Genomic DNA, 26222 nt, shown 5'->3' with positions numbered 1-26222 from the left:
TAAGCGTCGTTCGTGTCTGAGAAGTCGAGTTTGAAAAATCGCCTATAGAAAGTGAGATTAAGCGGAATATAATTGCGCTAGTTGATTTGGTATCGGCAGATTTTAGTTTATTTCAGATTTGTGTTATTTGTATTATTTTCGAAAAAGATGTCGAGGAAATTCAACAAGTCAAAAATGTGGGGTGACCAAAACATCCGAGGAAACGAGAACAAGAGTTATTTCCGTAAGTATTTTCACAGTTCCGCGGTACATCGCATGCATGATTTCAGCGCATGATTTCAGCTTTCCGTTTTGTATTAAGCATATCTCTTTGGTATACACTCCGATATACCACACAATAGTACACATTCGATTTATCTTCCAGTATTGGTTTGTTTGTTGGATGTAGCTCATTTACGATTAGAGCCGGTTGAGCGATCGCGAGAAAATGAAATACTCGAGAGAAAAAGAATGTTAAATTCGCGAATACTTCGAAAGAAGAAGCGTTTTTACTTTGGAAATACGCGTAATGATACTAAACATGATAGGTCTGGTACTATAGATGTAATATTCCGGCCTGGGATTCTTAAATCTGTATCGTATAAATATCGTATACGAAAATCTATAACGTGTTATATAAATTTTAGGATTTTCATATGCAATATTTCCCGAGAATAACTCCTAACTCGATACTCGGTGAGATAATTAGAAAAATGCTTACACTGAAAAAAATTTCTTAAATTAGAAAAATATTTTTTAATTAATTTGAAAAAGAAAATAGCTTATTTAAATAATTGCAAAGACACTTTTCATTTGAAGGTTGTAATGTAATTGGAAATTGTAACATTATGCGAATTCAAGGAAATTATATAAAAACAGAACATAAATTCTCTTTATAATGACACACTTGAAATTAAATTTAATAAATACATATTTAGTATGTAAATCTTTATTTTTTTAAAGTTGTACTATTTAATTATGGAACATTCTTTTATTTAAAATAAAGAATTGTTGTTTTAATAAAAAGAATTTCTTAAAAAACTAATATTTTATATTTTAAGAAATATATGTTTATGTTTCAAGAAAAATCAATATTTCAAGAATTGTAGATGTTAATACACCAAAAATGTTTTGAAATTAAATAAAGAATTTGTTTAACAAAGCAACGCGTTTTATAAATAAAAAAAATTTATTTCACTAATAAATGAATGTATTTGTTTACTTTAATGAATAAGTTATTAATTTTAAAAATTATTTTATCAGTTTAGTGATATAATTTCTTTTTCTACATAATATCTGTTTTTGATTAATAAGTAATATTGTTTGTGCGTCGGAATTCGTATTATTGTGCAATCAAATAAGATTGTACGATAGGAAGAATTTTGAAGCACAAAGAATATTACTTATAATTAAAAACAAATATCATGTAGAAGAAAAACGAGAAACTAGGATCACGTGAATTACTTCGACTAATCGCTGAATCGTGGACAGTTATGTAATTGGTCAAAATAATTCTATAGATTTCCAAAGGAATATTCTATCTTTGAAACTATGAATTTTTGGACGCCTTCTATATAGAATAAAGCGACTGTGATTCGTATAAAACATTTCATATATATATATATATATATATATATATATATATATATAATGCATACTATAAGTAATAAAATTTACATAAAATTAAATTTTCATAAAATTAATCATAAAATTAATACTAATTGAAAGTAAAAGAGAAAGAAACATGGTATTGAGTATCGCGCTCGCAATCGTAAACATATGCAACAAACAATGCAACAATATTAGAAAGTATTGAATTATACGGATAGAAGAACGGATAGAAGAAAGAAAATGCATTATAGCTTATCTAAAAATTTTATACACTTGTTTACGTCATAAACGTTAAAGAAATATATATGACACGGATTCATGGATTCTTGGCATAATTAGAGATAGTAATGAAGAATCGTTATTCATTAAAGGTGTTAGAATTATGAAATATTGTACTATTGAAATAATTATTATACATATTTTGTAATTTTACCATTTTGTCGTTATATTATATTCTTCTAGGTCGTGACAACATCAGAAGGAATAACGGTGGATCTAATATCGGTCCCATTAAACATTGCATATCATTTAAAAATGAAAGATTTAACAATAGGGAAATGTCGCGTAAATTGTCACTGGTGAATTTTAATAAGAATATTTTTCTGACTGATTCGAACAAAGATACAAGACGAGTCATAATTGGTCCAAGAAATAAAGATCAAGGAGACAGAGCTTGGCAAATCACGTCTCAGAGAAGAAACCACTCTATGCCGAACAAGAATAAGAATTTAAAAAGAGGTCAATCAGATTCTCTGTCGCGTCCTCTTCCTGTGATAAACTCCAATTATTATAGAATTATCATACCATATGGTTATAAATATGAGAAAGACAATGTAATAAGAGCCTTATTGAATTTTATGGCGCCTCAAATATTTGTTCCTATAATGTATAAGGTGATGGGAAAGGAAGTTAGTTTCTACGTAGACGATTATAAGACGGCAAATGCATTGGTAAATTGTGACCGCAAGATTACAATGATTGATGGGTTTAAATTGCAAGTAAGACTAGGGCAACGTAAAGGATTTCCAGTATGTGAGATTGACGACAAGTTGAAGGAACGATTAAAGCAAGCAATGGAAAAGAGATACGTTCGAGAGACAAATGCTTTAGATTTGTCCAAGTTCCATCTAGATCCAGATCTTGTCTCTGATTACCTTTGTGCATTGTTTCATCCTGACATATTGATGACTGTGTTGAATATTGTAGCCGAATATATTCCGAATTTGGAAGCCTTAAATTTGGAAGACAACAAATTACAGAATATCGAAGGGCTCAGCGTTTTAAGTGATAAATTCTTAAAACTGAAGATTTTTTACATTGGTAGAAACAAAGTGAGTATACACAGAATGAATATAGAAATATGTGCTGCGTTATGTTCATTTCCCTTTTGACGACTCAAATTTTACTAATTTACTTAATTTACTGTAGATCAGAGACATTCAGCAGCTTGATTCCATCAAGAATCTGGAACTCAGCGAATTGAAGTTAAGTGGAAATCCTGTGTGCAACAAATATAAATCTCAGCAAAGTGATTACGTTAGGTAACGTAACGTTCGAATGTAATCTTTTTTTTTTTTTTTTTTTTTTTTCTTTTTCTTTTACCTAAAATAGAGAAACAGAAGATAAGAGTAATACGATGATATGTTACATTTTATTTTTTTATTTTTATGTATTTTATATAATTCTCTTAGCTAAACGTCTTTAAATAATTAATTTTTTAGTAGTTTAATTTGGGCTTGCCGTTAAAAATATGCCGTTAAATTACAAATGCGCATATCTTTTCACTTTTGTTTTTAATTTTATCAAATACTATCGCGTGCAATTTTCTTTAAGTATTTCGGATAAATGATTTGCATTTTATATTTTTATCAGTTAACAAAAATCAGTTGTTCCTTTTTTTTTTTTTTCATTTATAGCGATATCCGGAAGCGGTTCCCAAAACTAATGCATTTAGTGAGTATCATATACATTGTTAGATACGCGTGTATTAAAATTCATCTAGTCCATCTTTTCGTGTGACACAAGCTTTTATCGTGTTCTGTAGGATGGTGTTGAATTGCCACGACCGATCGTCTTCGATGTAGATGAAACTAAAGTTCCTCCATCACAGAGAATGTTCGTTACCGATGTCACAGCGCGAGAGATTGCGGGTGTTTTTTTGCAACATTATTTCACGGTATTCGATAGTGAGAATCGCCAAGCCTTACTTAATGCATATGACAAAGACGCTAGCTTTAGCATGACTATAACCGATTCTTACAAGTAAGTGTTATGTACTATATATTGCTACGCTCTTTGTTTTCTTTCTGACGAATATTTGTACATTTCTACATTTGTCTCGGTAATATTTGTGAGTTATATATTGAGTTTTGATTTATTTTATTTTATATTATTTAATATAATTATTTTTGTTGCAGATTAAATGAATATTTTATGGGAAATCGGAATTTATTGAAAATAAATGACACGAACAAAAGACACAAGTTATTGAAACAGGGTAGATTACCCGTAGTTTCTCTATTATCAGAAATGCCACGAACAAGGCATTTGCTAAATACTTTTACTATGGACATCTCTCTTGTTACAGTAAGTGGTACTAATTTTTATTGTTACGGATGATATAGTATCATCATATACTGTCATGGTTACGTCATGGTACGGTATAAAAGAGGACGATATAATTACTTATTTAGTAAATAATTTATTTCTTATCTATTTGCAGCGAGCAATGATGTTCATCACACTAACGGGTTACTTCCAAGAGTTACTTAACAACAACAAGGACAACAAGGAACCCATTCGCCACTTCAATCGGACATTCATGATCGTTCCGGAAGGTGACGGATACTGTATTCGGAATGAGCAGTTGCATATCAGTCAACCGCCCGAGGCACAACTGAAGCAACTACGTCAGCAATTGAATCAGTTATCGTTAAATGATCAGCAAACTCAGCAAACGCCGGCGATGGAAGTCGTAGAAGTCGCAGAAGTCGCAGAAGTCGCAGAAGTGGCGATGACAATGGAACCCAGCGGGGAGATAAAACAGCAGATGACAATAACTTTAAGTCAGCAAACGACTATGAATCTGGAATGGAGCTTGAAATGTTTACGAGAAACGGGATGGAACTACGAGAACGCACTCTCCGCTTTTCAAGAATTTTGTAAATGTGGGCAGATACCACTAGAAGCGTTTACGAAGTAGATGCATGTGTGAGTATATAATACCCATCACTGTGATAATAGCTAGTCAAAGAGGAGAGAACAAATTTCTTGTAGAGTCTCAATTTCTTGTAGAGTCTCAACTCCATTTCAAATTATTCCGTTTATATTTAATCTTCTTTTCTTTTTTTTTGCATAAGGATTTACCTTTTGGCATTAGAATCTGAACAAAAAGTATTACTTAGGTTTTGTTTCCCATCAATTTTGTATCGCTTTGTATAGCAACAAAATATATTTCTATTAATTTTTACAAGGAGAGAAAAGTATTGGAAAAAGGAAGGAAATATATTAATACATATTGATATATTTAGGTTCTTTAACAAAAATATTTATTATAGACATAATATATATATATATATATATATATATATATATATATAATATTATTAGATATATTTCCGAAAGTGAGATAAATACCTGTGATCCTTGTTTAAGTAAAATAAAATAACAATTATGCGCATTTTATGTTCTTAAGAAAGCTGTTAAAAATCATTTACAATCTCGGTATGTCTCGAGAATATCGAGTTTTGTCTTTTTTCTATATTGATTTGTTTGATTTTTGAACAACTTTCAATATTATACATTACGATATTTAATGGTACATTATAAGTTAAAAGTTGTTGTTTAATTGATTATTTGTATGCCATATTGTCTGTTTCCTTTTGAAATCACAAGATAATTTACAAAATGGTAGAAAAAGAGTTTAATATTTTATTTAAATGTATATACATATTAACATTGTAAGAATAGAATATGAATGAATTTTTGGGAGTATCAATCATGTATATAAATATCAAGTCAAATATGATGAACTCTTGAGAAATGTACTTGAGAAACGTACTGAATTATCAAAAATTATTAGTTATTATTAGTTATTTTTATTATTTTTGTTGGTCGTTTTATTCTTTGTTTTTGTTATTGCTTTTATATCGATAGACATGCAATGTATGTAAATTGAAACAAAGATTATAAGTGCACGTTAACGATAAAATAAGTCGCATTACTGATTAATACTGGAATAGAACAGAACAATATGCCGCATATATAAGAAACATCTCTTTGTTATGTCTCTCTAATCTTCAGATTTTGCATAATATGAAATAACGAAAAAATTTCTTCCTATCTGTCTATAGAGAAAGAGAAATTAATTTTGCATTAAAATTAAGATACTAATTTAGATTTATAGTAGCAACATATCGACAAAAAATATGTTTTGGTATGACAGTTACATTTGTTATAAAAATTATTTTTATAATAGATAGATATTTATCATAAATCACATTTTTTCAATCATGGGTTCAAAATCGTCTACTACAAACATCATAATTTCTAAAATCTTTATCAATTTAATCGACTCGAAAGATATGAAAGAATAGAAATGTTATATTCCATAGCATCTTGCTGACTTTGTTAATTTTTCATATTTTTCATACGCAATGCGGCATTAAATATTACAGAAAACTTCAGATTTCCTTAAAAAGTATTTACGAGTGAGGCATAAATAAGAAAGATATCGATACTTTTAAAACAGTGAAAAAGTGAAAAAGAAATAACGTAATGAATTTTATAGAAGGGAATTATTTTTTATATGATATAAAGTAAAGGATTCTAGTTATGTTACAAAAACTAAAGTATCTCTATCTTTCTTTCTAAGAAGATGATTGCTAGTCGTACCTTTAAGAGTGCAATTTATATTACTCTGTACGTATTTATAACGTCATTATATAATAGACATAAGAAGTAAATATTTATATTATAAACGCGCGTCAAATAAATTAAAAAAATACAATACTTTTTTTTATATATTTCAAATTTATATTGATGTAAGGGATAAAGGGGTAAAGATTTATATTCTGTAGGATGGATTGCTTCACCTTTCGATAAACGATAAACGATTTCGCTTACTCTTACTTTTTCGCGTTCTCTTTTTCTTATTCGCAGTTTTATCTTCTAGATAAATTTATCCGAAAGTGGAGTAAATCGATCTTGAATGGATTTTATCGCGTGACAAAAATCAAGAGACAAAAACAAATTTTACCATACATATTTAAATTTATAATAGTTTTGAGTATGTTTTACTATGTCAAACAATTAAAAAAAAATAATTTTTACATTAGTATTGTAAATAGTAATCAAACAGTTTCTCAGAATTATGTTATTTAACATGCACACATGTACAATTAAAGGTGAATAGATTTATGTAAATTGTAGATAGCAGGTGAAGCAGGGCTTGCTTATATTATATTATATGAGTATAAATTATTTGACATTGCAATATTCATATTACCATTATTATTATTTTTTTATTTTACAATATATATTAGCCTTGTACATCAAGATGTACAATATGTATAATACATTCAGTTTTTATCTCATTTAAAATGACTTGCACACGCATTGACATCACACGCATACATAATTGATGGAACAATGAGAAACTATAAATATTGTAAAAACTAAAATAATGTCCTGTGATATTATGCTGTGAAGTTGTATCCTATTTTTTGACTTTGAAGTTGAAGGATACTACATGTTGGGAAACGAACTTGTTTCAGTTCGAGTCCTAAATGCCATGTTGCATTGAGAGAGAGAGAGAGAGAGAGAGAGAGAGAGAGAGAGAGAGAGAGAGAGATCTTGATTTCTGTTGAGGAATATAGAGGTTCGTTGCTAGAACGAAACGAAATGAACCTCTATGGTACTCGACAAATGATGCAAAAATTGATTAAATATATCACAGCTTACACCCCGCGATATAAAAGCGTAGTTTATATCGTCAGTGAGAATAACATGCTTATATCTCATTCATCTCTTAAATTAAGCACACTGCATGTGCTTAGCAGAATTCATCTTTGGTGTGAATATATTGTTAAATACAACATATATTTAAATCGTATCATTTAGTTATTAATGACATCTCGCGACATCATAATAATGTCATGATTATATTATCATAATTATTTCAATTATTTCAATGATGAAAAAAGCAAAGTGAAGTAATTTATACTCATATGCAACGGTTTTAAAAAGAGAATATAATATTCATGCATTTTGATCTTTATATTTTTATATGCAAAATATTTGAAAAAAAGCTCAATGTTTATGTTACGCTTTATAAATACAAAATGTACAAGTCACAGAGACAAATTTTATTTTGTGATATAAATTATTTCGTGAAAAGATATGATGTAAATATAATTAATGAATAATAAGAATATATATTTTACACAAAATTATGATTATATAATATAAATATATAAATATATCTGTATTATTGAGTATCATATTAAGATTAAATATCATCTGTTGTTTATGTATTTATATATCTGTTTACGTTTGTATTTGCGTATTTTTACATGTGTATAGATATATTATTTACGAAAGAATATATCGATATTTATATAAAAATACAAGATATCTCTTCTTTGAATGTGTGCAAAATTTGCTTCATCCGCCTTCCATTATCCATAAAAGAATGTTTCATATCATTTCTCAGCTTAATTAATTTATCAATTTTATGTATATTTATGACTTATCTCGTTAGATCATAAATTTAAGTCCTTTATTGTCTTAAAAAATTTAATTATCATTGACGAGTAATAATTGCTGAATAAAAGATGTTGTATAAAAATTAAATAAAACATGAAATGTGTTATATAAACGATAATTTAATTATATTATTACTTAATACATTAATATATTAAAAATATATTATAATAATTTACTATATAATAATTTAATATATTGTAATAACGATAATAACTGTACTATATTAGTGAAATACCGCAATATACAACATGAGACAACAATATGTATTATACATATATTATTGGTAATATATGTCTCTTGTTGTCGGCCCTATTTGCAGTAGTTGTTCTTTGACTATTTTTGCTGGCCTAGGCACGGGCTTTATTGGATTAAACTCCAATAACACTCACTTCAAATGATTGTATATTTTATACTATTTATTTGGGGATTTTTTTGTCAGAGAAAACTTTTGATCAGCACCACCTAATTAAAACGTGTTTCAATTTTAGCCAATTTGACCGAAGTCAAATTTCGTTTTTCAATGTTTATACAAAGTGTGAGTCCTTTGAACTTTATACTTCATATCGTTAATTATATAAGACGAAAAGTGTAATTGTCGAATATGTGTCAATTTAAGAATATCGATTAATTAACATCAACCGACAATGTAATATCGACACAGATTTCTTTTTTAAGTCTGCTTATGATGTCTGATGATTTTTTAATTCAAGAAAAGTGTAAAAATTTTTATGCAAATTCTATGCAAGCTCTATAAAAGTATCGATATCCTATAAATATAAAATATTACAAATACTTCGAATATTCGAACATGAAGAAATGCATCAGTTTTTCTTTTTGTCATATAATTATAAGCCGCACACAATTCTATGAAGTCGTAAATTTTGTTTTTATTATATTTTTTGAAATTGTCGGACCACCGATATTATGTGATTAATGATTCTATTCTAATATATTACAGTAATCCCTATTAGAAATCCCTATTAGAAATTTAGGAATTGAAGAAATGCGCAGCTGCTAATCCATATGCATCGACAATTTTAAATATTACAATATTATAAGATAAGTTATTCTTCTAATAACATTATTATTAGATTTTTTATTGTGTCGTTTAATTGTTGCGTCGAACGCATATATGAATATATCTTAATGCATTCTTTGCCATAATAATAAGGATAACAATAACAAATTGTTTATCATTTCTTAAAATAAAGATATAAAATTAAATAATTTTATAAGAAACGACAATAAAAAATTATTTGCAACTTGTATGTATTTTTTTCTCTCTCTTAATGATAAGAAATGATGAAAAAAAAAATCATATTTATGGTTACCTAAATAAATTCCTGGATATTTTCAGACGCTTGGGGTACCTGCATTCCTTTTATTCTTTCGCCGATTCTCTATCGCTTTTGGATTTTTTTGTCTTCTATCTTAGCTTATTCTTATTCTTTTTACCGTTTTCCCTTATCTGTTTCATAACTCTGGAATTTCTACCTGCGTTAGGGCCATAGGAGATTAGGGCCGTACAAAAAACTTAAGCAATAAAACTTAAAAATTGAAAGTGAACGCACAAAAGAGTTCTGCACAAGACGTTCTGGAAAACATCCTTTCCAAGAAATACAATTTCTTTGACTTGATAAATGATCACTGAAGGCCACCTACGTAGAAAAGTATGAATATTTTATGGCTGAGCTTTGCTCAGTAGAGAAAAGTATGTCTACACGTGTAGCTTTCCATCTCTTTATATACACAAGGTGCTAGCATAAACGCGCAATTGAAAAACTTTATTTAAGATATAAAGATATTCTGAATAATCTTTATTTCTTAAATAATGAGGTCGCACTGAACCTAGAGAATATATTGAGGTTTTTTTTTTAAACCTCAGAATGCATGTCGTACAATTACCGGATATTCGATGATATATTATAGGATTAATCTCTCTTTGGACATCTCTTTTTTAATTCAATTTTGGATGCTCGAATTACCTATAACATATTATTTTACATTTTCCAAAAAACAAAGGTAATTCCTATGTCAATTTTGCAACAATTTTTTTTATTAATTTGTTATAACTATATCAAGTTATATGCAATTCTTATAATATTTCTTATTGATATATTTCTTTAGAAAATTTTTTTCTAGAAATTATAGTAAATAACAAAAATGACTATTTTTACGATTTTCAATTTTTGTATTGCATAGAAAATTCGACCGTTGAAAATCGGCGAGCGGAATGTTACATCTGTTTCTCTCCTTTTCGCTTTACGCTTTTCATTTCCTTGCCTTTTTCATATGTGTGAGATTGCACTTTCACGCTTACAAGCCACTGATGCGAATTTGAGCCCGAGCACACCAGTGATTTTCCCCTTCCACTTGCGCGCGCGCGCGCGCTCACACACACACACACACACACACACACACACACACACACACACAGAGAGAGAGAGAGAGAGAGAGAGAGAGAGAGAGAGAGAGAGAGAGAGAGAGAGAGAGAGAGAGAGAGAGAGAGAGAGAGAGAGAGAGAGAGAGAGAGAGAGAGAGAGAGAGAGAGAGAGAGAGAGAGAGAGAGAGAGAGAGAGAGAGAGAGAGAGAGAGAGAGACGCTCCGTCTATTCGTGTGCCTTGCGTGACGCGCGGATAATCTCACGGATAGTCGGAGCGTCACTGCGTGCGTAAGTAAGGAGGGGGAAACTCGCTGATATGGGGCGTGGCTCGACTATTCGCATCACTGTTGCAAGCATACAACTGGTGCAACGAATCATCAGGAGGATGGGACATCCTCTGCGCATGCGTACAAAGCGAAGCGTCGGCTTGAGCGTGCCGTTTAGCGATCACGCGAGTTATTCCGATGAAATTCACGGAGTAGTAAGCGTCGTTCGTGTCTGAGAAGTCGAGTTTGAAAAATCGCCTATAGAAAGTGAGATTAAGCGGAATATAATTGCGCTAGTTGATTTGGTATCGGCAGATTTTAGTTTATTTCAGATTTGTGTTATTTGTATTATTTTCGAAAAAGATGTCGAGGAAATTCAACAAGTCAAAAATGTGGGGTGACCAAAACATCCGAGGAAACGAGAACAAGAGTTATTTCCGTAAGTATTTTCACAGTTCCGCGGTACATCGCATGCATGATTTCAGCGCATGATTTCAGCTTTCCGTTTTGTATTAAGCATATCTCTTTGGTATACACTCCGATATACCATACAATAGTACACATTCGATTTATCTTCCAGTATTGGTTTGTTTGTTGGATGTAGCTCATTTACGATTAGAGCCGGTTGAGCGATCGCGAGAAAATGAAATACTCGAGAGAAAAAGAATGTTAAATTCGCGAATACTTCGAAAGAAGAAGCGTTTTTACTTTGGAAATACGCGTAATGATACTAAACATGATAGGTCTGGTACTATAGATGTAATATTCCGGCCTGGGATTCTTAAATCTGTATCGTATAAATATCGTATACGAAAATCTATAACGTGTTATATAAATTTTAGGATTTTCATATGCAATATTTCCCGAGAATAACTCCTAACTCGATACTCGGTGAGATAATTAGAAAAATGCTTACACTGAAAAAAATTTCTTAAATTAGAAAAATATTTTTTAATTAATTTGAAAAAGAAAATAGCTTATTTAAATAATTGCAAAGACACTTTTCATTTGAAGGTTGTAATGTAATTGGAAATTGTAACATTATGCGAATTCAAGGAAATTATATAAAAACAGAACATAAATTCTCTTTATAATGACACACTTGAAATTAAATTTAATAAATACATATTTAGTATGTAAATCTTTATTTTTTTAAAGTTGTACTATTTAATTATGGAACATTCTTTTATTTAAAATAAAGAATTGTTGTTTTAATAAAAAGAATTTCTTAAAAAACTAATATTTTATATTTTAAGAAATATATGTTTATGTTTCAAGAAAAATCAATATTTCAAGAATTGTAGATGTTAATACACCAAAAATGTTTTGAAATTAAATAAAGAATTTGTTTAACAAAGCAACGCGTTTTATAAATAAAAAAAATTTATTTCACTAATAAATGAATGTATTTGTTTACTTTAATGAATAAGTTATTAATTTTAAAAATTATTTTATCAGTTTAGTGATATAATTTCTTTTTCTACATAATATCTGTTTTTGATTAATAAGTAATATTGTTTGTGCGTCGGAATTCGTATTATTGTGCAATCAAATAAGATTGTACGATAGGAAGAATTTTGAAGCACAAAGAATATTACTTATAATTAAAAACAAATATCATGTAGAAGAAAAACGAGAAACTAGGATCACGTGAATTACTTCGACTAATCGCTGAATCGTGGACAGTTATGTAATTGGTCAAAATAATTCTATAGATTTCCAAAGGAATATTCTATCTTTGAAACTATGAATTTTTGGACGCCTTCTATATAGAATAAAGCGACTGTGATTCGTATAAAACATTTCATATATATATATATATATATATATATATATATATATATATATAATGCATACTATAAGTAATAAAATTTACATAAAATTAAATTTTCATAAAATTAATCATAAAATTAATACTAATTGAAAGTAAAAGAGAAAGAAACATGGTATTGAGTATCGCGCTCGCAATCGTAAACATATGCAACAAACAATGCAACAATATTAGAAAGTATTGAATTATACGGATAGAAGAACGGATAGAAGAAAGAAAATGCATTATAGCTTATCTAAAAATTTTATACACTTGTTTACGTCATAAACGTTAAAGAAATATATATGACACGGATTCATGGATTCTTGGCATAATTAGAGATAGTAATGAAGAATCGTTATTCATTAAAGGTGTTAGAATTATGAAATATTGTACTATTGAAATAATTATTATACATATTTTGTAATTTTACCATTTTGTCGTTATATTATATTCTTCTAGGTCGTGACAACATCAGAAGGAATAACGGTGGATCTAATATCGGTCCCATTAAACATTGCATATCATTTAAAAATGAAAGATTTAACAATAGGGAAATGTCGCGTAAATTGTCACTGGTGAATTTTAATAAGAATATTTTTCTGACTGATTCGAACAAAGATACAAGACGAGTCATAATTGGTCCAAGAAATAAAGATCAAGGAGACAGAGCTTGGCAAATCACGTCTCAGAGAAGAAACCACTCTATGCCGAACAAGAATAAGAATTTAAAAAGAGATCAATCAGATTCTCTGTCGCGTCCTCTTCCTGTGATAAACTCCAATTATTATAGAATTATCATACCATATGGTTATAAATATGAGAAAGACAATGTAATAAGAGCCTTATTGAATTTTATGGCGCCTCAAATATTTGTTCCTATAATGTATAAGGTGATGGGAAAGGAAGTTAGTTTCTACGTAGACGATTATAAGACGGCAAATGCATTGGTAAATTGTGACCGCAAGATTACAATGATTGATGGGTTTAAATTGCAAGTAAGACTAGGGCAACGTAAAGGATTTCCAGTATGTGAGATTGACGACAAGTTGAAGGAACGATTAAAGCAAGCAATGGAAAAGAGATACGTTCGAGAGACAAATGCTTTAGATTTGTCCAAGTTCCATCTAGATCCAGATCTTGTCTCTGATTACCTTTGTGCATTGTTTCATCCTGACATATTGATGACTGTGTTGAATATTGTAGCCGAATATATTCCGAATTTGGAAGCCTTAAATTTGGAAGACAACAAATTACAGAATATCGAAGGGCTCAGCGTTTTAAGTGATAAATTCTTAAAACTGAAGATTTTTTACATTGGTAGAAACAAAGTGAGTATACACAGAATGAATATAGAAATATGTGCTGCGTTATGTTCATTTCCCTTTTGACGACTCAAATTTTACTAATTTACTTAATTTACTGTAGATCAGAGACATTCAGCAGCTTGATTCCATCAAGAATCTGGAACTCAGCGAATTGAAGTTAAGTGGAAATCCTGTGTGCAACAAATATAAATCTCAGCAAAGTGATTACGTTAGGTAACGTAACGTTCGAATGTAATCTTTTTTTTTTTTTTTTTTTTTTTTCTTTTTCTTTTACCTAAAATAGAGAAACAGAAGATAAGAGTAATACGATGATATGTTACATTTTATTTTTTTATTTTTATGTATTTTATATAATTCTCTTAGCTAAACGTCTTTAAATAATTAATTTTTTAGTAGTTTAATTTGGGCTTGCCGTTAAAAATATGCCGTTAAATTACAAATGCGCATATCTTTTCACTTTTGTTTTTAATTTTATCAAATACTATCGCGTGCAATTTTCTTTAAGTATTTCGGATAAATGATTTGCATTTTATATTTTTATCAGTTAACAAAAATCAGTTGTTCCTTTTTTTTTTTTTTCATTTATAGCGATATCCGGAAGCGGTTCCCAAAACTAATGCATTTAGTGAGTATCATATACATTGTTAGATACGCGTGTATTAAAATTCATCTAGTCCATCTTTTCGTGTGACACAAGCTTTTATCGTGTTCTGTAGGATGGTGTTGAATTGCCACGACCGATCGTCTTCGATGTAGATGAAACTAAAGTTCCTCCATCACAGAGAATGTTCGTTACCGATGTCACAGCGCGAGAGATTGCGGGTGTTTTTTTGCAACATTATTTCACGGTATTCGATAGTGAGAATCGCCAAGCCTTACTTAATGCATATGACAAAGACGCTAGCTTTAGCATGACTATAACCGATTCTTACAAGTAAGTGTTATGTACTATATATTGCTACGCTCTTTGTTTTCTTTCTGACGAATATTTGTACATTTCTACATTTGTCTCGGTAATATTTGTGAGTTATATATTGAGTTTTGATTTATTTTATTTTATATTATTTAATATAATTATTTTTGTTGCAGATTAAATGAATATTTTATGGGAAATCGGAATTTATTGAAAATAAATGACACGAACAAAAGACACAAGTTATTGAAACAGGGTAGATTACCCGTAGTTTCTCTATTATCAGAAATGCCACGAACAAGGCATTTGCTAAATACTTTTACTATGGACATCTCTCTTGTTACAGTAAGTGGTACTAATTTTTATTGTTACGGATGATATAGTATCATCATATACTGTCATGGTTACGTCATGGTACGGTATAAAAGAGGACGATATAATTACTTATTTAGTAAATAATTTATTTCTTATCTATTTGCAGCGAGCAATGATGTTCATCACACTAACGGGTTACTTCCAAGAGTTACTTAACAACAACAAGGACAACAAGGAACCCATTCGCCACTTCAATCGGACATTCATGATCGTTCCGGAAGGTGACGGATACTGTATTCGGAATGAGCAGTTGCATATCAGTCAACCGCCCGAGGCACAACTGAAGCAACTACGTCAGCAATTGAATCAGTTATCGTTAAATGATCAGCAAACTCAGCAAACGCCGGCGATGGAAGTCGTAGAAGTCGCAGAAGTCGCAGAAGTCGCAGAAGTGGCGATGACAATGGAACCCAGCGGGGAGATAAAACAGCAGATGACAATAACTTTAAGTCAGCAAACGACTATGAATCTGGAATGGAGCTTGAAATGTTTACGAGAAACGGGATGGAACTACGAGAACGCACTCTCCGCTTTTCAAGAATTTTGTAAATGTGGGCAGATACCACTAGAAGCGTTTACGAAGTAGATGCATGTGTGAGTATATAATACCCATCACTGTGATAATAGCTAGTCAAAGAGGAGAGAACAAATTTCTTGTAGAGTCTCAATTTCTTGTAGAGTCTCAACTCCATTTCAAATTATTCCGTTTATATTTAATCTTCTTTTCTTTTTTTTTGCATAAGGATTTACCTTTTGGCATTAGAATCTGAACAAAAAGTATTACTTAGGTTTTGTTTCCCATCAATTTTGTATCGCTTTGTATAGCAACAAAATATATTTCTATTAATTTTTACAAGGAGAGAAAAGTATTGGAAAAAGGAAGGAAATATATTAATACATATTGATATATTTAGGTTCTTTAACAAAAATATTTATTATAGACATAATATATATATATATATATATATATATATATATATATAATATTATTAGATATATTTCCGAAAGTGAGATAAATACCTGTGATCCTTGTTTAAGTAAAATAAAATAACAATTATGCGCATTTTATGTTCTTAAGAAAGCTGTTAAAAATCATTTACAATCTCGGTATGTCTCGAGAATATCGAGTTTTGTCTTTTTTCTATATTGATTTGTTTGATTTTTGAACAACTTTCAATATTATACATTACGATATTTAATGGTACATTATAAGTTAAAAGTTGTTGTTTAATTGATTATTTGTATGCCATATTGTCTGTTTCCTTTTGAAATCACAAGATAATTTACAAAATGGTAGAAAAAGAGTTTAATATTTTATTTAAATGTATATACATATTAACATTGTAAGAATAGAATATGAATGAATTTTTGGGAGTATCAATCATGTATATAAATATCAAGTCAAATATGATGAACTCTTGAGAAATGTACTTGAGAAACGTACTGAATTATCAAAAATTATTAGTTATTATTAGTTATTTTTATTATTTTTGTTGGTCGTTTTATTCTTTGTTTTTGTTATTGCTTTTATATCGATAGACATGCAATGTATGTAAATTGAAACAAAGATTATAAGTGCACGTTAACGATAAAATAAGTCGCATTACTGATTAATACTGGAATAGAACAGAACAATATGCCGCATATATAAGAAACATCTCTTTGTTATGTCTCTCTAATCTTCAGATTTTGCATAATATGAAATAACGAAAAAATTTCTTCCTATCTGTCTATAGAGAAAGAGAAATTAATTTTGCATTAAAATTAAGATACTAATTTAGATTTATAGTAGCAACATATCGACAAAAAATATGTTTTGGTATGACAGTTACATTTGTTATAAAAATTATTTTTATAATAGATAGATATTTATCATAAATCACATTTTTTCAATCATGGGTTCAAAATCGTCTACTACAAACATCATAATTTCTAAAATCTTTATCAATTTAATCGACTCGAAAGATATGAAAGAATAGAAATGTTATATTCCATAGCATCTTGCTGACTTTGTTAATTTTTCATATTTTTCATACGCAATGCGGCATTAAATATTACAGAAAACTTCAGATTTCCTTAAAAAGTATTTACGAGTGAGGCATAAATAAGAAAGATATCGATACTTTTAAAACAGTGAAAAAGTGAAAAAGAAATAACGTAATGAATTTTATAGAAGGGAATTATTTTTTATATGATATAAAGTAAAGGATTCTAGTTATGTTACAAAAACTAAAGTATCTCTATCTTTCTTTCTAAGAAGATGATTGCTAGTCGTACCTTTAAGAGTGCAATTTATATTACTCTGTACGTATTTATAACGTCATTATATAATAGACATAAGAAGTAAATATTTATATTATAAACGCGCGTCAAATAAATTAAAAAAATACAATACTTTTTTTTATATATTTCAAATTTATATTGATGTAAGGGATAAAGGGGTAAAGATTTATATTCTGTAGGATGGATTGCTTCACCTTTCGATAAACGATAAACGATTTCGCTTACTCTTACTTTTTCGCGTTCTCTTTTTCTTATTCGCAGTTTTATCTTCTAGATAAATTTATCCGAAAGTGGAGTAAATCGATCTTGAATGGATTTTATCGCGTGACAAAAATCAAGAGACAAAAACAAATTTTACCATACATATTTAAATTTATAATAGTTTTGAGTATGTTTTACTATGTCAAACAATTAAAAAAAAATAATTTTTACATTAGTATTGTAAATAGTAATCAAACAGTTTCTCAGAATTATGTTATTTAACATGCACACATGTACAATTAAAGGTGAATAGATTTATGTAAATTGTAGATAGCAGGTGAAGCAGGGCTTGCTTATATTATATTATATGAGTATAAATTATTTGACATTGCAATATTCATATTACCATTATTATTATTTTTTTATTTTACAATATATATTAGCCTTGTACATCAAGATGTACAATATGTATAATACATTCAGTTTTTATCTCATTTAAAATGACTTGCACACGCATTGACATCACACGCATACATAATTGATGGAACAATGAGAAACTATAAATATTGTAAAAACTAAAATAATGTCCTGTGATATTATGCTGTGAAGTTGTATCCTATTTTTTGACTTTGAAGTTGAAGGATACTACATGTTGGGAAACGAACTTGTTTCAGTTCGAGTCCTAAATGCCATGTTGCATTGAGAGAGAGAGAGAGAGAGAGAGAGAGAGAGAGAGAGAGAGAGAGAGAGATCTTGATTTCTGTTGAGGAATATAGAGGTTCGTTGCTAGAACGAAACGAAATGAACCTCTATGGTACTCGACAAATGATGCAAAAATTGATTAAATATATCACAGCTTACACCCCGCGATATAAAAGCGTAGTTTATATCGTCAGTGAGAATAACATGCTTATATCTCATTCATCTCTTAAATTAAGCACACTGCATGTGCTTAGCAGAATTCATCTTTGGTGTGAATATATTGTTAAATACAACATATATTTAAATCGTATCATTTAGTTATTAATGACATCTCGCGACATCATAATAATGTCATGATTATATTATCATAATTATTTCAATTATTTCAATGATGAAAAAAGCAAAGTGAAGTAATTTATACTCATATGCAACGGTTTTAAAAAGAGAATATAATATTCATGCATTTTGATCTTTATATTTTTATATGCAAAATATTTGAAAAAAAGCTCAATGTTTATGTTACGCTTTATAAATACAAAATGTACAAGTCACAGAGACAAATTTTATTTTGTGATATAAATTATTTCGTGAAAAGATATGATGTAAATATAATTAATGAATAATAAGAATATATATTTTACACAAAATTATGATTATATAATATAAATATATAAATATATCTGTATTATTGAGTATCATATTAAGATTAAATATCATCTGTTGTTTATGTATTTATATATCTGTTTACGTTTGTATTTGCGTATTTTTACATGTGTATAGATATATTATTTACGAAAGAATATATCGATATTTATATAAAAATACAAGATATCTCTTCTTTGAATGTGTGCAAAATTTGCTTCATCCGCCTTCCATTATCCATAAAAGAATGTTTCATATCATTTCTCAGCTTAATTAATTTATCAATTTTATGTATATTTATGACTTATCTCGTTAGATCATAAATTTAAGTCCTTTATTGTCTTAAAAAATTTAATTATCATTGACGAGTAATAATTGCTGAATAAAAGATGTTGTATAAAAATTAAATAAAACATGAAATGTGTTATATAAACGATAATTTAATTATATTATTACTTAATACATTAATATATTAAAAATATATTATAATAATTTACTATATAATAATTTAATATATTGTAATAACGATAATAACTGTACTATATTAGTGAAATACCGCAATATACAACATGAGACAACAATATGTATTATACATATATTATTGGTAATATATGTCTCTTGTTGTCGGCCCTATTTGCAGTAGTTGTTCTTTGACTATTTTTGCTGGCCTAGGCACGGGCTTTATTGGATTAAACTCCAATAACACTCACTTCAAATGATTGTATATTTTATACTATTTATTTGGGGATTTTTTTGTCAGAGAAAACTTTTGATCAGCACCACCTAATTAAAACGTGTTTCAATTTTAGCCAATTTGACCGAAGTCAAATTTCGTTTTTCAATGTTTATACAAAGTGTGAGTCCTTTGAACTTTATACTTCATATCGTTAATTATATAAGACGAAAAGTGTAATTGTCGAATATGTGTCAATTTAAGAATATCGATTAATTAACATCAACCGACAATGTAATATCGACACAGATTTCTTTTTTAAGTCTGCTTATGATGTCTGATGATTTTTTAATTCAAGAAAAGTGTAAAAATTTTTATGCAAATTCTATGCAAGCTCTATAAAAGTATCGATATCCTATAAATATAAAATATTACAAATACTTCGAATATTCGAACATGAAGAAATGCATCAGTTTTTCTTTTTGTCATATAATTATAAGCCGCACACAATTCTATGAAGTCGTAAATTTTGTTTTTATTATATTTTTTGAAATTGTCGGACCACCGATATTATGTGATTAATGATTCTATTCTAATATATTACAGTAATCCCTATTAGAAATCCCTATTAGAAATTTAGGAATTGAAGAAATGCGCAGCTGCTAATCCATATGCATCGACAATTTTAAATATTACAATATTATAAGATAAGTTATTCTTCTAATAACATTATTATTAGATTTTTTATTGTGTCGTTTAATTGTTGCGTCGAACGCATATATGAATATATCTTAATGCATTCTTTGCCATAATAATAAGGATAACAATAACAAATTGTTTATCATTTCTTAAAATAAAGATATAAAATTAAATAATTTTATAAGAAACGACAATAAAAAATTATTTGCAACTTGTATGTATTTTTTTCTCTCTCTTAATGATAAGAAATGATGAAAAAAAAAATCATATTTATGGTTACCTAAATAAATTCCTGGATATTTTCAGACGCTTGGGGTACCTGCATTCCTTTTATTCTTTCGCCGATTCTCTATCGCTTTTGGATTTTTTTGTCTTCTATCTTAGCTTATTCTTATTCTTTTTACCGTTTTCCCTTATCTGTTTCATAACTCTGGAATTTCTACCTGCGTTAGGGCCATAGGAGATTAGGGCCGTACAAAAAACTTAAGCAATAAAACTTAAAAATTGAAAGTGAACGCACAAAAGAGTTCTGCACAAGACGTTCTGGAAAACATCCTTTCCAAGAAATACAATTTCTTTGACTTGATAAATGATCACTGAAGGCCACCTACGTAGAAAAGTATGAATATTTTATGGCTGAGCTTTGCTCAGTAGAGAAAAGTATGTCTACACGTGTAGCTTTCCATCTCTTTATATACACAAGGTGCTAGCATAAACGCGCAATTGAAAAACTTTATTTAAGATATAAAGATATTCTGAATAATCTTTATTTCTTAAATAATGAGGTCGCACTGAACCTAGAGAATATATTGAGGTTTTTTTTTTAAACCTCAGAATGCATGTCGTACAATTACCGGATATTCGATGATATATTATAGGATTAATCTCTCTTTGGACATCTCTTTTTTAATTCAATTTTGGATGCTCGAATTACCTATAACATATTATTTTACATTTTCCAAAAAACAAAGGTAATTCCTATGTCAATTTTGCAACAATTTTTTTTATTAATTTGTTATAACTATATCAAGTTATATGCAATTCTTATAATATTTCTTATTGATATATTTCTTTAGAAAATTTTTTTCTAGAAATTATAGTAAATAACAAAAATGACTATTTTTACGATTTTCAATTTTTGTATTGCATAGAAAATTCGACCGTTGAAAATCGGCGAGCGGAATGTTACATCTGTTTCTCTCCTTTTCGCTTTACGCTTTTCATTTCCTTGCCTTTTTCATATGTGTGAGATTGCACTTTCACGCTTACAAGCCACTGATGCGAATTTGAGCCCGAGCACACCAGTGATTTTCCCCTTCCACTTGCGCGCGCGCGCGCGCTCACACACAAACACACACACACACACACACACACACACACACACACACACACACACAGAGAGAGAGAGAGAGAGAGAGAGAGAGAGAGAGAGAGAGAGAGAGAGAGAGAGAGAGAGAGAGAGAGAGAGAGAGAGAGAGAGAGAGAGAGAGAGAGAGAGAGAGAGAGAGAGAGAGAGAGAGAGAGAGAGAGAGAGAGAGAGAGAGAGAGAGAGAGAGAGAGAGAGAGAGAGAGAGAGAGAGAGAGAGAGAGAGAGAGAGAGAGAGAGAGAGAGAGAGAGAGAGAGAGAGAGAGAGAGAGAGAGAGAGACGCTCCGTCTATTCGTGTGCCTTGCGTGACGCGCGGATAATCTCACGGATAGTCGGAGCGTCACTGCGTGCGTAAGTAAGGAGGGGGAAACTCGCTGATATGGGGCGTGGCTCGACTATTCGCATCACTGTTGCAAGCATACAACTGGTGCAACGAATCATCAGGAGGATGGGACATCTCTGCGCATGCGTACAAAGCGAAGCGTCGGCTTGAGCGTGCCGTTTAGCGATCACGCGAGTTATTCCGATGAAATTCACGGAGTAGTAAGCGTCGTTCGTGTCTGAGAAGTCGAGTTTGAAAAATCGCCTATAGAAAGTGAGATTAAGCGGAATATAATTGCGCTAGTTGATTTGGTATCGGCAGATTTTAGTTTTTTGTGTTATTTGTATTATTTTCGAAAAAGATGTCGAGGAAATTCAACAAGTCAAAAATGTGGGGTGACCAAAACATCCGAGGAAACGAGAACAAGAGTTATTTCCGTAAGTATTTTCACAGTTCCGCGGTACATCGCATGCATGATTTCAGCGCATGATTTCAGCTTTCCGTTTTGTATTAAGCATATCTCTTTGGTATACACTCCGATATACCACACAATAGTACACATTCGATTTATCTTCCAGTATTGGTTTGTTTGTTGGATGTAGCTCATTTACGATTAGAGCCGGTTGAGCGATCGCGAGAAAATGAAATACTCGAGAGAAAAAGAATGTTAAATTCGCGAATACTTCGAAAGAAGAAGCGTTTTTACTTTGGAAATACGCGTAATGATACTAAACATGATAGGTCTGGTACTATAGATGTAATATTCCGGCCTGGGATTCTTAAATCTGTATCGTATAAATATCGTATACGAAAATCTATAACGTGTTATATAAATTTTAGGATTTTCATATGCAATATTTCCCGAGAATAACTCCTAACTCGATACTCGGTGAGATAATTAGAAAAATGCTTACACTGAAAAAAATTTCTTAAATTAGAAAAATATTTTTTAATTAATTTGAAAAAGAAAATAGCTTATTTAAATAATTGCAAAGACACTTTTCATTTGAAGGTTGTAATGTAATTGGAAATTGTAACATTATGCGAATTCAAGGAAATTATATAAAAACAGAACATAAATTCTCTTTATAATGACACACTTGAAATTAAATTTAATAAATACATATTTAGTATGTAAATCTTTATTTTTTTAAAGTTGTACTATTTAATTATGGAACATTCTTTTATTTAAAATAAAGAATTGTTGTTTTAATAAAAAGAATTTCTTAAAAAACTAATATTTTATATTTTAAGAAATATATGTTTATGTTTCAAGAAAAATCAATATTTCAAGAATTGTAGATGTTAATACACCAAAAATGTTTTGAAATTAAATAAAGAATTTGTTTAACAAAGCAACGCGTTTTATAAATAAAAAAAATTTATTTCACTAATAAATGAATGTATTTGTTTACTTTAATGAATAAGTTATTAATTTTAAAAATTATTTTATCAGTTTAGTGATATAATTTCTTTTTCTACATAATATCTGTTTTTGATTAATAAGTAATATTGTTTGTGCGTCGGAATTCGTATTATTGTGCAATCAAATAAGATTGTACGATAGGAAGAATTTTGAAGCACAAAGAATATTACTTATAATTAAAAACAAATATCATGTAGAAGAAAAACGAGAAACTAGGATCACGTGAATTACTTCGACTAATCGCTGAATCGTGGACAGTTATGTAATTGGTCAAAATAATTCTATAGATTTCCAAAGGAATATTCTATCTTTGAAACTATGAATTTTTGGACGCCTTCTATATAGAATAAAGCGACTGTGATTCGTATAAAACATTTCATATATATATATATATATATATATATATATATATATATAATGCATACTATAAGTAATAAAATTTACATAAAATTAAATTTTCATAAAATTAATCATAAAATTAATACTAATTGAAAGTAAAAGAGAAAGAAACATGGTATTGAGTATCGCGCTCGCAATCGTAAACATATGCAACAAACAATGCAACAATATTAGAAAGTATTGAATTATACGGATAGAAGAACGGATAGAAGAAAGAAAATGCATTATAGCTTATCTAAAAATTTTATACACTTGTTTACGTCATAAACGTTAAAGAAATATATATGACACGGATTCATGGATTCTTGGCATAATTAGAGATAGTAATGAAGAATCGTTATTCATTAAAGGTGTTAGAATTATGAAATATTGTACTATTGAAATAATTATTATACATATTTTGTAATTTTACCATTTTGTCGTTATATTATATTCTTCTAGGTCGTGACAACATCAGAAGGAATAACGGTGGATCTAATATCGGTCCCATTAAACATTGCATATCATTTAAAAATGAAAGATTTAACAATAGGGAAATGTCGCGTAAATTGTCACTGGTGAATTTTAATAAGAATATTTTTCTGACTGATTCGAACAAAGATACAAGACGAGTCATAATTGGTCCAAGAAATAAAGATCAAGGAGACAGAGCTTGGCAAATCACGTCTCAGAGAAGAAACCACTCTATGCCGAACAAGAATAAGAATTTAAAAAGAGGTCAATCAGATTCTCTGTCGCGTCCTCTTCCTGTGATAAACTCCAATTATTATAGAATTATCATACCATATGGTTATAAATATGAGAAAGACAATGTAATAAGAGCCTTATTGAATTTTATGGCGCCTCAAATATTTGTTCCTATAATGTATAAGGTGATGGGAAAGGAAGTTAGTTTCTACGTAGACGATTATAAGACGGCAAATGCATTGGTAAATTGTGACCGCAAGATTACAATGATTGATGGGTTTAAATTGCAAGTAAGACTAGGGCAACGTAAAGGATTTCCAGTATGTGAGATTGACGACAAGTTGAAGGAACGATTAAAGCAAGCAATGGAAAAGAGATACGTTCGAGAGACAAATGCTTTAGATTTGTCCAAGTTCCATCTAGATCCAGATCTTGTCTCTGATTACCTTTGTGCATTGTTTCATCCTGACATATTGATGACTGTGTTGAATATTGTAGCCGAATATATTCCGAATTTGGAAGCCTTAAATTTGGAAGACAACAAATTACAGAATATCGAAGGGCTCAGCGTTTTAAGTGATAAATTCTTAAAACTGAAGATTTTTTACATTGGTAGAAACAAAGTGAGTATACACAGAATGAATATAGAAATATGTGCTGCGTTATGTTCATTTCCCTTTTGACGACTCAAATTTTACTAATTTACTTAATTTACTGTAGATCAGAGACATTCAGCAGCTTGATTCCATCAAGAATCTGGAACTCAGCGAATTGAAGTTAAGTGGAAATCCTGTGTGCAACAAATATAAATCTCAGCAAAGTGATTACGTTAGGTAACGTAACGTTCGAATGTAATCTTTTTTTTTTTTTTTTTTTTTTTTCTTTTTCTTTTACCTAAAATAGAGAAACAGAAGATAAGAGTAATACGATGATATGTTACATTTTATTTTTTTATTTTTATGTATTTTATATAATTCTCTTAGCTAAACGTCTTTAAATAATTAATTTTTTAGTAGTTTAATTTGGGCTTGCCGTTAAAAATATGCCGTTAAATTACAAATGCGCATATCTTTTCACTTTTGTTTTTAATTTTATCAAATACTATCGCGTGCAATTTTCTTTAAGTATTTCGGATAAATGATTTGCATTTTATATTTTTATCAGTTAACAAAAATCAGTTGTTCCTTTTTTTTTTTTTTCATTTATAGCGATATCCGGAAGCGGTTCCCAAAACTAATGCATTTAGTGAGTATCATATACATTGTTAGATACGCGTGTATTAAAATTCATCTAGTCCATCTTTTCGTGTGACACAAGCTTTTATCGTGTTCTGTAGGATGGTGTTGAATTGCCACGACCGATCGTCTTCGATGTAGATGAAACTAAAGTTC

General features: G+C 29.5%; 3 protein-coding genes and 2 long non-coding RNA genes across 5 annotated transcripts; 3 read left to right on the top strand and 2 right to left on the bottom strand.

Moving 5' to 3' along the window:
• Positions 1-10: 10 nt before the first annotated feature.
• On the top strand, positions 11-8467 carry LOC148935211 (nuclear RNA export factor 1-like). The gene is made up of 7 exons (XM_089082222.1): positions 11-223; positions 2053-2921; positions 3019-3131; positions 3507-3543; positions 3635-3852; positions 4008-4176; positions 4313-8467. The coding sequence occupies exons 1-7, from the start codon at positions 148-150 to the stop codon at positions 4790-4792; spliced, it is 1962 nt and encodes a 653-aa protein (XP_088938348.1). The 5' UTR covers positions 11-147; the 3' UTR covers positions 4793-8467.
• A 621-nt stretch (positions 8468-9088) lies between these two features.
• On the bottom strand, positions 9089-10897 carry LOC148935210 (uncharacterized). The gene is made up of 3 exons (XR_016140521.1): positions 10261-10897; positions 9927-10013; positions 9089-9849 (listed from the first exon to the last, which is right to left on the bottom strand). It is a non-coding gene; the product is annotated as an uncharacterized LOC148935210 (long non-coding RNA).
• A 299-nt stretch (positions 10898-11196) lies between these two features.
• Positions 11197-19691, top strand: LOC148935209 (nuclear RNA export factor 1-like). The gene is made up of 7 exons (XM_089082223.1): positions 11197-11443; positions 13277-14145; positions 14243-14355; positions 14731-14767; positions 14859-15076; positions 15232-15400; positions 15537-19691. Exons 1-7 carry the CDS (start codon positions 11368-11370, stop codon positions 16014-16016), a joined length of 1962 nt encoding a protein of 653 aa, XP_088938349.1. The 5' UTR covers positions 11197-11367; the 3' UTR covers positions 16017-19691.
• Positions 19692-20312: 621 nt separating this feature from the next.
• Positions 20313-21951, bottom strand: LOC148935208 (uncharacterized). Its single transcript, XR_016140522.1, has 3 exons — positions 21485-21951; positions 21151-21237; positions 20313-21073 (listed from the first exon to the last, which is right to left on the bottom strand). It is a non-coding gene; the product is annotated as an uncharacterized LOC148935208 (long non-coding RNA).
• A 710-nt stretch (positions 21952-22661) lies between these two features.
• LOC148935207 (nuclear RNA export factor 1-like) lies at positions 22662-25664 on the top strand (the record flags this gene model as incomplete). The annotated part of the gene is made up of 3 exons (XM_089082224.1): positions 22662-22756; positions 24586-25454; positions 25552-25664. Coding segments are annotated over exons 1-3 (1058 nt in total), but the record flags the coding sequence as incomplete, so codon positions are not given.
• Between the last annotated feature and the right edge of the window lie 558 nt (positions 25665-26222).

The sequence above is a fragment of the Pogonomyrmex barbatus genome, unplaced genomic scaffold, assembly GCF_055798465.1.
Source record: "Pogonomyrmex barbatus isolate J1 unplaced genomic scaffold, ASM5579846v1 scaffold50, whole genome shotgun sequence".
NCBI classification, from domain to species: Eukaryota; Metazoa; Arthropoda; class Insecta; order Hymenoptera; family Formicidae; genus Pogonomyrmex; species Pogonomyrmex barbatus.
Note: the sequence above shows the minus strand (reverse complement) of the source record. Positions and strands in the feature narration are given on the sequence as shown.